The sequence below is a fragment of the Pinus tabuliformis genome, chromosome 5_2 (genome assembly GCF_031772625.1).
Source record: "Pinus tabuliformis cultivar Carrire ecotype Pingquan chromosome 5_2, CPIR1, whole genome shotgun sequence".
In the NCBI taxonomy this organism is placed as follows: Eukaryota; Viridiplantae; Streptophyta; class Pinopsida; order Pinales; family Pinaceae; genus Pinus; species Pinus tabuliformis.
The window spans coordinates 645,204,778-645,217,971 of NC_142306.1; the positions used below are offsets into that span (position 1 = coordinate 645,204,778).

A 13,194-nucleotide genomic window follows, 5' to 3' on the forward strand; every position below is an offset into this window, starting at 1 on the left:
CTAGAGGAGTAGAGTCTCCACAGTGTCCAAAGGTTGAACCCTCATTACATTTTGCTTTCAGATATTTATAGCTCTTTACAAGGTCTTAATCTATCCATGTGTCTCTTCAACAACTTTGATGCGCTGACTAGGCAAGCATGGCTCAGAGGTTCTTTCTTCTAACAACAGAATAACCTCATTCTAGTATTTTGCAGTGCTGGCAGGGAGCTCTCTCGTGTCGGAGATACTCCATGATGTTTGTTTTGATGAGCTGCGCTGGGCTGTTGATGCTTCATGATCATTTGTTGTTGTGGTTGTGTTGCGCTGTGGCCATTTTTATTCCCTTTACAGCCTTCTGTCTCTATCTTGAAATGGCTATTCGGGCCTCTGTTTTCCCTTTAAAATGTTTAATAATGAGTGTTTTTTGCTTTACAAAGAAAACACTGCAACACTGTAAAATCCCGCCAATATTTGTTCCTTTCGGACTTCAAAAGTCCTCAAACATGGCATATATATCTATCGGGTCCGTCCTTTGTGTCACGATCGCCTATCGCAAGTGGCTTGGCCATGTGTTTCCCTTTGTATTGTGAAATACTTAAAAACACAGCGAATACACTAAAATATGGCTTCCTTCGGACTTCATATTTTATAGATTTCATTCCCGAACCCTTTCGGGTCCGGGACTCATCGCAATCAGCGCTGCCAAGCTTCCCTTTGTGTTTCGTTATATAACGAAAAATACACAAAATGCATTAAAAATGGCTTTGGCGCGGACCTCAAATATTATATAATATTATGTATATAACTGTCGGGTCCGGTTATCGCATCGCGCATATGAATGTATTACGGCCCCGCCCCTTAGTGCTTCTCCGCTGCGATATAGCGATGCGATCTGATCGCAATCGCATATTGCAAAACCAGAGGTCTCTCATATAACACGGCGTATGTCCCCGCCGATTGCGATCTTTGATATTGGGGATCACAATATCGTATCGGCCCGGTTCTATCGCGCAACCGCCTTTAATCTGCCATCTTGCCTCCACTGATTGCAACCCGCCGATCGACAGAGATCGCTAATCGGGGATGTCTTGCGCCCAATCTTAAGTCCTCCTCTCTGCAACACCGATTGCGATTCGCCGCTTAGATCTTGGTCGTTGATCGGCCAGATCTGACGGTAGCTGTGCGTTGCTAGGTTCATGCCTGCAAGACTCTGTTTTTTCACTGTTTTGGAGTGTTTTAGCCTCCCGACAGTGTTTTTCCGCTCTTCCAAGGGCTCTCGGCATGTGATGGTTTCGCTCTTTGGCTAATCTTAAGAAGATTTTGAAGACTTCAAGAGCATTTTTGGATCCATTAGCATGATTTTGCTAGCTTATGGAGACTTTAAAGAGCATATTTGGATCCATTTTTGGGCCATTTGCCAACAAGGTTAACACATACCACTCTTAGTGACCCGAAGTCAGTTCCAATAAAAAGAGTGTGTCATATCACTCTCACTGATCCGAAATTAGTTCCAAATAAAGAGAGTGTCTCATACCGCTCTTATTGACCCCAAGTCAGTTCCAATTGATCCCAGATCAATATCATCCTAGCACAGTGAGTACGGTAGCACATGATGCATCCATCGGTAGTACTATGGTCCCTATCTTCATTTCCCTACTCATTGGCCAGATGAGAGGTACTTCCCATGAGTCCCAGACTACATGGGTAGGATATCTCAGTAGGAGAAGGATGAACCACTCATCCTGCCTACATGTTGCCATGGGGTATCACAAGGGAAGGCTAAACCATTCACCCTATACATAGAAAACCACTAGGGGAAGGATGAACCACTCACCCTATGGTTGCTCATCGCTCCAAGAAGTACCCCAAACCCCCTGAAGCTCCCAGAGTTCAATGTACATATCATACAGGACCCGCATAAGAGGGTCTCTCCACAACTCCTAGTCATTCTCGAAAAGTCAAGAATTTGACCTTTCCCAGGGACTTTGTCAGAATGTCGGCGACCTGCTCATCAGTCCCAATATGATGGAGCCTTATTGCTCCTCGTTGTACCATATCCAGGATAAAGTGGTACCTGATATCAATGTGCTTGGACCGATCATGAAATACAAGATTCTCTGATAAATGAATCCCACTCTGGTTGTCGCAGAGGATCACGGTAGTATCCAGCATATGTCCAAACAACTCACTGAAGAGCTTCCTCAACTAGACAACTTCACAAGAGGCCATACTCGGAGCAATGTATTCGGCCTCATCAGTGCTCAAAGCCACCAACTTATGCTTCCTGCTCATCCAAGATATCGAAGCAGAACCCAAAGAAAAACAGCACTCAGAAGTGCTCTTGCGATCCACCACATTCTCTGCCCAATCAACATCAGAATAACCATGCAGTCTCACATCTCCAGTAGTGTATCTTAGTCCATGAGTGATTGTGCCCCAAAGATATCTCAGAAGATTCTTGGCACCAATCCAATGTGAGTGATGAGGCTCAACCATATATTGGTTCAACGTGTTGACTGCAAAACATATATTTTGGACGTGAGTTTACCAAGAACGTCAATGCTCCTATGAGTTGACGATACTCAGAAGCATTTCCCAATTCAGGTCCGGCAGCACTACCGCATAACTTCTTGAAGTTAAGCTCCATCGGGGTAGTCACAGGCTTGCAGTCCACCATCCCAAATCTTTCCAATATCTTAACCATGTATTTTCCTTGAGATAGGAAAATTTCTCCTAGCTTTTGCTAGACCTCCAATCCTAGGAAGTAGTGCATCAGTCCTAGGTCCTTCATCTCAAATTCGGAAGCCAACTCCCTCTCACATTTGTGAATGAGAGGGTCTGCACCAATCAAGAAGAGGTCATCCACATAAAGCACCAGTATGAGAGGCTTATCATCTTCAACCTTAAAGTAAAGGTTTGGATCGGCTTCACTCAACAGGATCTAATTTCTTAGTAAATAAAAAAAGTTCGACAACAACAATTAGAAGCATGTGAGAAACTTGTGAGAAACTTTTGGAGGCAAGGGGAGTAACCAAGCACCAAATTGACACGTGAGTGAAGCCGAAGAGAAAATTGGCCACGAGAGATCCCAAGAGAGGAACAACCACAACTTTGGAACCAACTCAAGTTGGATATATCAAGGAAAAGTTCTCCCTATATCCTTCAAAGTGGGGTCATGGGGAATGGAAACTAGTTTGTTAAAGGCACCTACTTGCAAGCCCTAGATTTTCCAAAGATCACTCAATGCACACATCTTGAAAAAGATATGGAATCTAATTTTGTGGCCAAAAATGGCTTCCTCCCTTTGGTTATTATTGAAAGGGAAATTTCTTACGTGGGATAATTTGCAAATGGAAAGGGCTTTGAAAGCCTCTATGTGTCGACTTTGTAGGTATACCACAAAAACTCAAGAGCGCATTTTTCAAGAATTGTAGCCTTGTTAGTGTCTTTGGGACGAAGGAGCCACCATGCTAAAAATATCAATTAAGAATTGACAAAATGTCACCCAGATTTTGAGGGATTGGATTATAAACTCCTTCAAGAATGGAATGTTTAACTAAATTTGAAAGCTCTCCAAAGCTTCATTACCTATAACATATTGAAAGAAAATAACAATAAAATCTTCAAGGGCATCAATGACCCCAAAGATGAGATCTCGCCAAAAAATAATAGCTAACATCACGAAATCACCAAAAGCAACTACATGGAAGATTACTAATAAAGAAGTCAATGAACAAGAAAAAATTATTCTAAGAGAATGATTGTTGAACATCAACTAATTAACCATTTGGAGAACTTGCTACTAACCCACGATGGCCTCTCCTCAAGTATGGACTCCCCCCTTCCTTATCACTACATTAAACTGAACTTTGATGGTGCATCCCCAATAAACCTAGGACCAATAAGAATTGGTGGGATCTTTAGAGGTGAAAAGGAAACATTCTCTATACCTTTATAGCAAAAAAAATTATGGAACTCCGAGGAGTAGAAATCAAAAATTGGTTTGCTAAGCTCAATGCTTACTTTATTGTGGAAGGGGATTTTATGATCATCCATTAAGGCATTACAAATACTTAAGGAGGGCTCCCAACATGGGAAGTGACCAAAAACTAGAACTTTCTACAAACCCATCAAAAACATATTGAGCATGCTAAAAACCTTCTAGTGACTAAACCTCATCCCATGTCAAACGTGTCATGAACAAAACCCTTTAATTAAATAGCTGAAATTGGTGCAAAAGCATTGGGAATAAACATGGCTTCAAGCCAAGGAGATTTGGCCACGTTGAATCTTGGGAGGACCATTACCACCCTAGCTATGGAACACTCACTACAAACAAAGAATAGAGACACTAAGCATCCCAAATGAGGCGATTGCTTTTCATAGTTCAAAATGTATGTGATTGGAAAAGAAGGCACGTGGAGGAAGTAATGGAAGAGAGGAGGGGCAGAGGAGAAGCCTTGTCACTGAACCCTATGTGCTTATAACCATATCCTGCCCAACCAAGTTGAACTCAACAACCTTACCAGATAATAATTATAGAGTACGGGTAGAAGTAACGAGCCCACAAACTTATGATGGTTGTGGATTTGACAATCAAATAGACGCTTTATCCTCAAGAAAAACTATCTCCATTCACAACTTTGTGAAATTTGTGGAAATATTATCCGACATATGTCCTACACACTAGGAAAAATAGAAGGTGCTTTTCTTTAATGAAGGTTATGGGGTAGGGATGCCCCCTCTTACAACAAAGAAAATGAGGAAAAGACAAAGAATGTTAAGGAGAAGAAGCTCCTTAACTGCCATCTTAGAAGGGAAGAAGGGGACGGAAGGACCATATCTGAAAACTATTCTCAAGGCACTAATCAAATAGGCATTCTAATTATAACAAAGGGTATATTACACCCACCTTAAGGAAGAAAGATGCAAGAAGTTGTTTAGGTAATACAATCATTACAACAACAAAATAATACAATCATTATTACAACAAAATAAAAGTTGAAAGAGTGTTTTCAATCAAAGGAGACTGGCACTACTCAAATATGCATTCTATTATAACAAGGGGTAGATTACACCCACCTTAAAGAAGAAAGAAGCAGGAAGTTGTCTAGGTAATACAATCATTGCAACAACAAAATAAAATTTCAAACAGTGTTTTCAATCACAGGAGACAAGGAGAACACATCCATTGAATAAATACAAACTCCATCGATCACAATCTGTATTGCTTCATGGAATTTATGATATACAACACCTAGAAAATGTCATTATGCATCAAATGTGGAAATTGAAACCAACGTCATCCAGTTACAAAGCAATCATTGAGACGCTATCAAACATACAAAGCTAACGGGAATGATGAATCTCAAACCAAAAGAAAAAGAAGTAATTTTGGCAATTGAACATACCCTCTACCGCTCGACGAGAACTTCAGATATACCAAGCCAAGAAAAAATACATTTGTGTATCAAAAACAGCGAATAGAACGCTACACAACAATCAAGAATAATTTCGTGCAGAGCATAAAGCCACTGAAACAATATGTTTTGGGCCACCATGGATAAGTAAAAGGCTTTACATCAGAGCATATCATAATCAAGACAGAAACACATGGGAGTCTGCCATGAGTCATGACAAGCATGATAGCCATCCTAGAACCATCTATGTGCAAATTATCCATTTATAATCTTCATTGAATTTTAGAACTTTTTTCCTGCTAGACCTCTTTAGGAACCTTGTTGAGGTCCACTGATATTTGCAAAAAATCCCTCAGACATTTAGAGCTCCACCAGGCCGGGTATTTTACAAAAAGCTCATTGCAGCACTATATTGTTGCATTGGTATGATATTTAACTGCTCTATTTAAGACAGAAATACTATTCTAAGCAAGGTTCTATGCAAAAATATTTATGTCATAGCATTCAAGTCATAGAAACTTCGGGTAATGATAAAGCACTCAATTACAGTCAAGAAAATCTGCAGATGACAGATACATTTAACCGCAAAACACATTCAGTTGCCTTGTTAAAGTCACAGTTGCAACCAGATTCACAATCACCTAAATTGTTTGAAAGAGCCATCAAGCAAATTCTGTCACTATATCAACCCATATGGGCCATGGCATTCTCAAAGTGGACCCTGCTGAAAACTGAAACTCAAAGATATTATTCATGTCTTGCAAAAACATTTGATGGTCTTATTTTGTCTTGGGCGAGAACCTACTTAGTAGTTTCATGCTATACAAATTTCAATTCTAATGCACCGATATTGTTTAATGTTAAAATATTCCAATATTATCATTTAAAGGTTAGTACCTAGGTAAAATCAGGGAGAAACAAGCGTTATAATAAAACCACCACTACGTGACACAATTCATAAACAATTTCATAACTGCAAAGATTTATTTTTTATCTTTGCAAAAGCATTTAGTATATTCTTTCTCTGGGAGAAAACCTAGTTAGTAGTTTCATGCTACACAAATTTCAACTCTAATACACCGATATCGTTTAATGTTAATTATTCAAATATTATCATTCGCAGGTTAGTTCCCAGCTAATTTCAACGAGAAACAAGCGCTATAATAAACCACCAGTGGATAACAGAACAGTCAAGAAGGAGAATGTTTACCTTTACGGACACTTCCATAAACAACTCCATAACAGCTATCAAACGAAGCCATCATGCAATGATAGGTGTAGAACAAGCCCTTACAGTAGTCTAATATCTTGATACCAATTGCCATGAAAAACACAAACTCGAGTATGTTGAATTCTGTGTTTTATCCACACATACTTCTAAGCAATAATCGTACAAACATCAATGTCAAACTTGAGCGGGGACTTTCACCATAACGTTACCAGCTTCTGTTACATACTGCAACCCGCCTCCAATCAAGGAAAAAGATAAAATGATATATTACAAATTTGACGTTTGAAATACTTGCATACACCAAAGCCAAAGTCGAGGATCAACTGTCATTGCAATTTACATGTTATCAGACTCATATTCGGTCCCGGCACAACACTAATCATGCCTTGCACTTGTATCAACGTTTTCAAAACTGTCACATCAGATCATGATCTGCACCAAAATAATAGGTCGGCCATCACATCTCTATATTAATTCTTCTTATATTCGAGCAACAGATTTCTGCATAAATAAGAAAACTTACCAGCGATAATTCACATGATCAATCACATTATCCCTCAAGTATACTTCATGTTTTTCTTGTATGAGATATGTAGCACTTATTAGCATGATATACAACTTTCTAGTATGTCAAATCCATTTCATATTTGCATGAAACATTTCCATACAGCCCATGTTAAAAGCAAGTAAATCTTGCAGCAAAACGGCCCTCTTTTTAAACACAAATCTAATAAAAATCCAGTAGAGGTTTCAGGCATGATCAGAATTTTGAAAATTTGATATTTGACCGAGAGAAGTTTGCTACAAATTTAGACAGTTCCCATGTTGTAGTATGTACTTGAGGATCCCTTCAGAAACAGTTCCCTGGGTGATCTACCAGCTTTGAAAATCCACTTTATCAATCCGTTTGGTCTTTCATGTTCTCCGTTGTATTAAATTTTCTGGTATCGAATCTCTTCTTCGGAGCATCACTAGGCTCCAGATTTCTTCAATAAGTATTCAAATATCCACTCCCATGTCCTGCAAAAGGCCGCAACGGAGAGCTTGCTACTTAGCACAAAAGAGTTTGAATTCCTATGCCGGGATAAAAATTTTGCAACACTGGCATCTGAGATATGACCAACTGATCTTGCCAAAGTCATCACGGGGCAAATAAATTAGGAGAAGCTCAACATGTAGCTTTTGATGTTTAACAGAGAAATACAGACCTGCCACTCTCAATTAATTAAATCTGCGTCTTTTTCTTCAGCTCGTACCTTTCAATCAATTGAAACAATAGAAGACGTGTTCGATCAAGTGGAGCCAACTCTCTCAAGTTGTGGAATGCTGTACTCCTCCGAGGGGGTGGAGGATGTTTTTAGGACCTCAGATGCATTAGCTTTCTGCGCAATCGCCAAGCTAGCTCATGCTCGCCTTTCCTAACAAGGCTGTGGAAGACTCTTTGACGAAGTTCGATGTAAGGAATAAGGCCCTTATCGGTCATTTGAATGAGAATATTCGCCGCTGCTACACGTTCAAAGTTTTCATAGCACATCTCAGCCACCATTTGGTAATTGTGAAAACTCAAGGAGAGATCTCTCTCATTGAGAAAATTCACCATATCATAAGCTTTTACACAATCTCCAATCCTATCAAGTGCCCGAATAATAGTAGTGTAAGTCTTTTGTCTGGGAGTAAAGCCTTCGTGCACTGTCATTCTATGGAGCAATTGCAATGCCCCATCTCCATCTCCGATTTCACAGGCACCCCAAATCAATACGTCATAGCTCTGGGAATCCGGCTCACAGCCCGCCAACCGCATCGAGTCAAGGAGAGCAAAGGCCTCATCGACTTTCCCTACTGCCGAAAGAGCCTTCAAAACAAGATTGCAGGTGTTGCCATCAGGTCTGTACCCAAATTTCCTCATTTTCTCTAGAATCTCTTCAGGTCTACATATTCTTGTCCGCTCACACCAGGCATTCGAGAGAGCAACAAAAATCTGCGGATTAGGGCGGTAGCCTAGACGAATCATCCCTTGTATTGCAGCCAGTGCCAATTCTAAACGGCTTGCTTCACAAAAGTGGAAAACAACAGCATCATATGCATCCCTTGGCTCCGGAAATTTCATTCGAAAAAATGCCTGCAACATTTCGTCCACAACTCTATCGTCTTCATTCAGAAATGCAAATGTTTGCAACGCCGAAACTCCCTCCGTCTTCATTTTGGTTAAAAGGTGAGCCACGAACTTGAAATCTCTCTTTCTAACTGCGACTTTCACCATTTCATCATATGTATCAGAATTGTGATCAAACCCTCGCTGCGACTTGGCCCATAGAAAGAATCTCTCTGCAGATTCTTCGAATCCTTGGCAATTGGCCAAAACCCTTTTCACTAACCCTGGTGAAAGTTCGAACCCCATACCTTCCAATCTCGTTTCTATATCATTCCCTGCCCTGAGAACCCTACAAATCTGCTCCATTTCCTCTTCCTTAACCATGCTCCCACGGCCATTAAGATAAATTCCCCTTTTCATGAAACCCCTCTTCTCCTCTTGCGGTAAGTAGCTCGATTTATCTTCATCCCGCACTGAATCCGCGTATTCTTCTTCGTTTAAGGCATTTTTACTGCGGCCAGAAGAAGAAAAAAAGGCCACGGAAAATGAAGAACTTGCAGGCCACATATTTGACAAAACCGTTGGACGTATGTGAACATATTTAGAGTTTTCGCAAGGTAATTTACAGAGAGGCCAAGATGCGAAATGGAATTTTAACGAAATTTTATGAAGAAAAACACGACTATGATTGAAATGTGGAATTCTTACAGTGTTGTACACTTGTCCTCTTAATGGAGTGCTGAAGCTCAGCGGTATTTGAATTAGTCTGACCATCTCCGCCGCTGTAAAAACCCTAGATGTAGGAGATTCGAACTCCTGACCTGAACATTGCGTGCAACAATGGTGGTGTCCTCCAAATTTGTTGTTTTTAATGCGTGCTATGCATAGATTGGTTTTGCAGCCGTTATTGGCAGGAGAACGAGGAGCGTGTTTATCAGCGAAATACTTGTGAATTTGGAAGCCTTCACATGGTGCAAGTCTTTTCGAAGTTGTTTCAATGTATAACTTCTTCCTTCATTTCATGCCATGAAGAGAAATTGTACACAAATGTGAGAAAGCTTAGAAACAGTTTTAAAAAATAAAAAATTATAATTAAGTTTTTAAAAAAATATAATATTTAGGATTATTAGGGGAGGCACACTAGTTGTTGTGTGTTTCCCCTGTTACAATTTCAAACATTAGCTTTTATGTTAAATCATTAATGTGGTATATATTGACATAGTAATATTATTTGTTGTGGTGGGTGGGCGCTTTAATGTGTATTTTTTTCGTGCTTTTCCACATTGTTTTCGGGTGCTTTCTAGAAGGTATTTGAAACCCTGTGTAATGTTGTTTGGGCTCGATGTGTGGGCACTCAACTGGCCGATACTTGTTCAGCCGACCTCCTTCTTTGTTCCAACTTGAACTTTGTCATTGCGTTCATGGGTTTATGTCGTTGTTTCATCCGGTTCGTGGGGGATTTACCATGGTTTTTGTGGTGGTTGATGGTTTCTTGTTTCATGGAGTGTTGCCCCATGCGCGTAGCACACCAGCTGTTAGTTTTTTCATCTGCATTCGACCTTGTGGGAGATTTCAATCGGTTTGGTGGTGGACATGGAGGTTTCGCACTCCAATGGGTTTTCATGAGGGTAAGTGTGCTTTCAGTTGGTTCTCTATGAATTTTTTATGGGTTTTTGCAATTTCTCTCTATTTGACCCCATTGTCTTTGTCTTTGTTGCAGGTAAGCTTTGGCAAAGTGATGGGGTCTAGTCGATTGTTGCAGCAATGTTTGGGCATGGAAAGCTTCGGCAAGGTGTTGGGGACTAGTCGACTATTGCAGCAACATTTGGGCATGGCGGTGGCTTCGTGATTGGCTCTCTAGTAAGATTTTTAATCCTACCAACTACAATTGTTACTATGTTTATCAACACATTCATCTGCTAGGAATTATAGTCCAATGAGCTAATTCTTATGTGGGTTTTAGTGCATTTCTCATATTGTTCTGTGGGTTTTTTGTCTGTAGGCATTATGTGAACTTTTGTGGATTTTGTCTGTGGGTGTTATGTCAATTTATGTGGGTTTTTGTCTATGAGTGTTATGTGAAAAAATTTACAGAAATTGCATAATTTTTTGCAGAAAATTCTAGCCAAAATATTTGTAGATTCTTTTTTGGATTCTAAAATTTTTTTGCAACAAATTATTTGATTTTGTTATTGTATGAGGGTTTGTCCCTACTATAGTTTAGTCTTAGATTGTTGTAGCTTAGCAATTGATGTGTGAGCATATTCTCTCCTAAGCCAATGTTTTGTTGATCAAACCTTAGGGTTTTGATATTTTCCCAAGGAGTGGGTTTCTTTGTAAAATTATTGTAAATTTCCTTAGAGTTCTAGAAGATTCTAAGATAGTGTTGAATGTAAGTGCCAAGTTATGATAGCTTAACATGTTGGAAATAATACTGAGAGGGGGGGTGAATCAGTATTATCAAACTCTTTTTCAATTTATACAAAGATTTGTAGATCTGACTAATGAAACTTGTGTATACCCCCCAGACTTATAATGAAATTTATTCTTTAGATATTGATCATTAATCTGTGTGTCAAAATCATATAACAGTAAGCAGGAACAGAAAAGTAGAGCAAACAGTCACACAAAAGAACACAAGATATAAGGTGGAAACCCAATGTGGGTGAAAACCACCTGCTGCAATATGTCTCTATCTTCTTTCAATTAGAAACTTCTTTTTACAATGATTATGTACTGGTGCAGTCTTATACCAGTACGCAGGCTTCAACCTGCAGAAGGCTACAACCTTCTCTCGTTCTCCAGATTCTTCTGGAAGGGAGCTACAACCCCCTTAGCTCTTGTACTAGCTGAGGTACTAGTACATAGGTGCTGACCTACAGAGGACTTCTCTTTTCTTCCAGGGACCACGTTTCATAAATTTTCAAACTAGATCCATGAATATCAATCAAACATCAAATAGATCTGCAATCAACCAACTTCCTTGTACAAATATTGAATCAATAACTTCTCAGAACACAGTACTAGTAACCAGACACCAATTCAGAACCATGAACACTGCAGAAATAGACAAAAGCAGCTAAAACATATTTCAAGGAAAATTCCGCAACTTCACCACTAGAAACCTGCGTACGTCTGCAGTATTCACTTCTTTAACTTGCGGGCATCCGCACCTCCGCTGTGCCCAACCTGCGGGTATCCACACTTGCGCTGTGTCGAGCCTGCGGGTATCCGCACCTGAGCTGTGTTGAGCCTGTGGGTATCTGCGCCTACGCTGTGTCGAGCCTGCGGGTATCCGCGCCTGCGCTGTGTCGAGCCTGCGAGTATCGATAATTTATCAGACTTCAATTATACCCCAAATTATCAGATTTACAGATCTTATCATGTGCCAAAGAGATCTCGACCCAACAGTAGATCCGTCTTATAATGCTCAGGTTTCTCCTTGATTCAGGTCCAGCTATAACTCACCAACCGATCACCAGTATTTCAGATCTTGCTCATCTCAAGATATTCAACCCATTAGTTGCCTAGCCAAATGATCTCCTTTCCTTTTTATAGTCTAGGCCTTACTCAAACCATGGTCCAAAACCATAGAGATCCAATACTAGGGACCCAAAACCTGGGTTCAATACTTTAAATGCAAAACCACGGACCAAAACCATAGGATCAAAAATGTCGGACTAAATACCATGGACCAACCATAAGATTTCCCACGTGCGTGCTTTTCTCTGCATGAAAGTGCATGTATTTTACGTCCGCACTTTTTGTTCGAAGAACCTGCGTACAAGTCCGCAACTTTTGTTCAGCGCACCTGCATATGTCCGCGGCTTTGTGAATAGGAACCTGTGGGTATCTCATTTTCTACTATTTTGAGAGCCTAAACTTGTGATTTGCACTTTGAGTGAGTTGCCATCAAGGACAACACTTATGTCATCGAGCCAATCCTGTGTCATAATGCCAACAATCTCCCCCTTTGGACTTGATGGCAACCCAAAGTCACTCAAAGTCTTTTCTCCCCCTTTGACATCAAGGGCAAAAGGTTATGCTCCCCCGGAGTACAAGCTGAAATCTCTGCTCTGCTATGTTGTCCAAGCTCCCCTTGACATATAGGCAAGATCTGCAAGAAGATGTTCTACAAAAGAAATATGACTTTATACATCATAACTGACCTTCCTATCACCAAAGACTCATACATACGACTCCCAACCAAGTGGGGATACATGATAGAATAAGTATATTACATTATCCATCCCAGGCATAGTGGGGCAACCAAGATAGGCCGTTACATGACCTTGACAAAAGAAATATAGAGACAAAATATCAGCAGCATCTGTCAATCATTATTCAGATTAGTATCCATGTTCTCCTTCTGCACTTGCTTCTCCTGATAATGCCAACAATGCATTATTAGAAGAATATATGCTCCCCCTGAACCTGTGCCAGATGGTCTCTGACAGACCCATATCAAACTC

At 40.2% G+C, this 13,194-nt stretch overlaps 1 protein-coding gene across 2 annotated transcripts; it reads right to left on the minus strand.

The window, feature by feature from the left end:
* Positions 1-6,484: 6,484 nt before the first annotated feature.
* LOC149160688 (Pentatricopeptide repeat (PPR) superfamily protein) lies at positions 6,485-9,762 on the minus strand. Of its 2 annotated transcripts, XM_089436760.1 has the most exons (3): positions 7,887-9,762; positions 7,154-7,650; positions 6,485-7,062 (listed from the first exon to the last, which is right to left on the minus strand). In XM_089436760.1, the coding sequence occupies exon 1, from the start codon at positions 9,494-9,496 to the stop codon at positions 7,988-7,990; it is 1,509 nt and encodes a 502-aa protein (XP_089292886.1). In that variant the 5' UTR covers positions 9,497-9,762; the 3' UTR covers positions 6,485-7,062; positions 7,154-7,650; positions 7,887-7,987. The 2 variants fall into 2 exon arrangements, with proteins under 2 accessions (XP_089292886.1, XP_089292885.1); XM_089436759.1 differs by having other exon boundaries at positions 6,857-7,062; positions 7,154-9,762.
* Positions 9,763-13,194: the final 3,432 nt, after the last annotated feature.

What these genes read in the sequence shown, in the direction of transcription:
- LOC149160688 (XM_089436760.1), bottom strand. Translation starts at nt 9,496, where the DNA reads ATGGTCAGACTAATTCAAATACCGCTGAGCTTCAGCACTCCATTAAGA.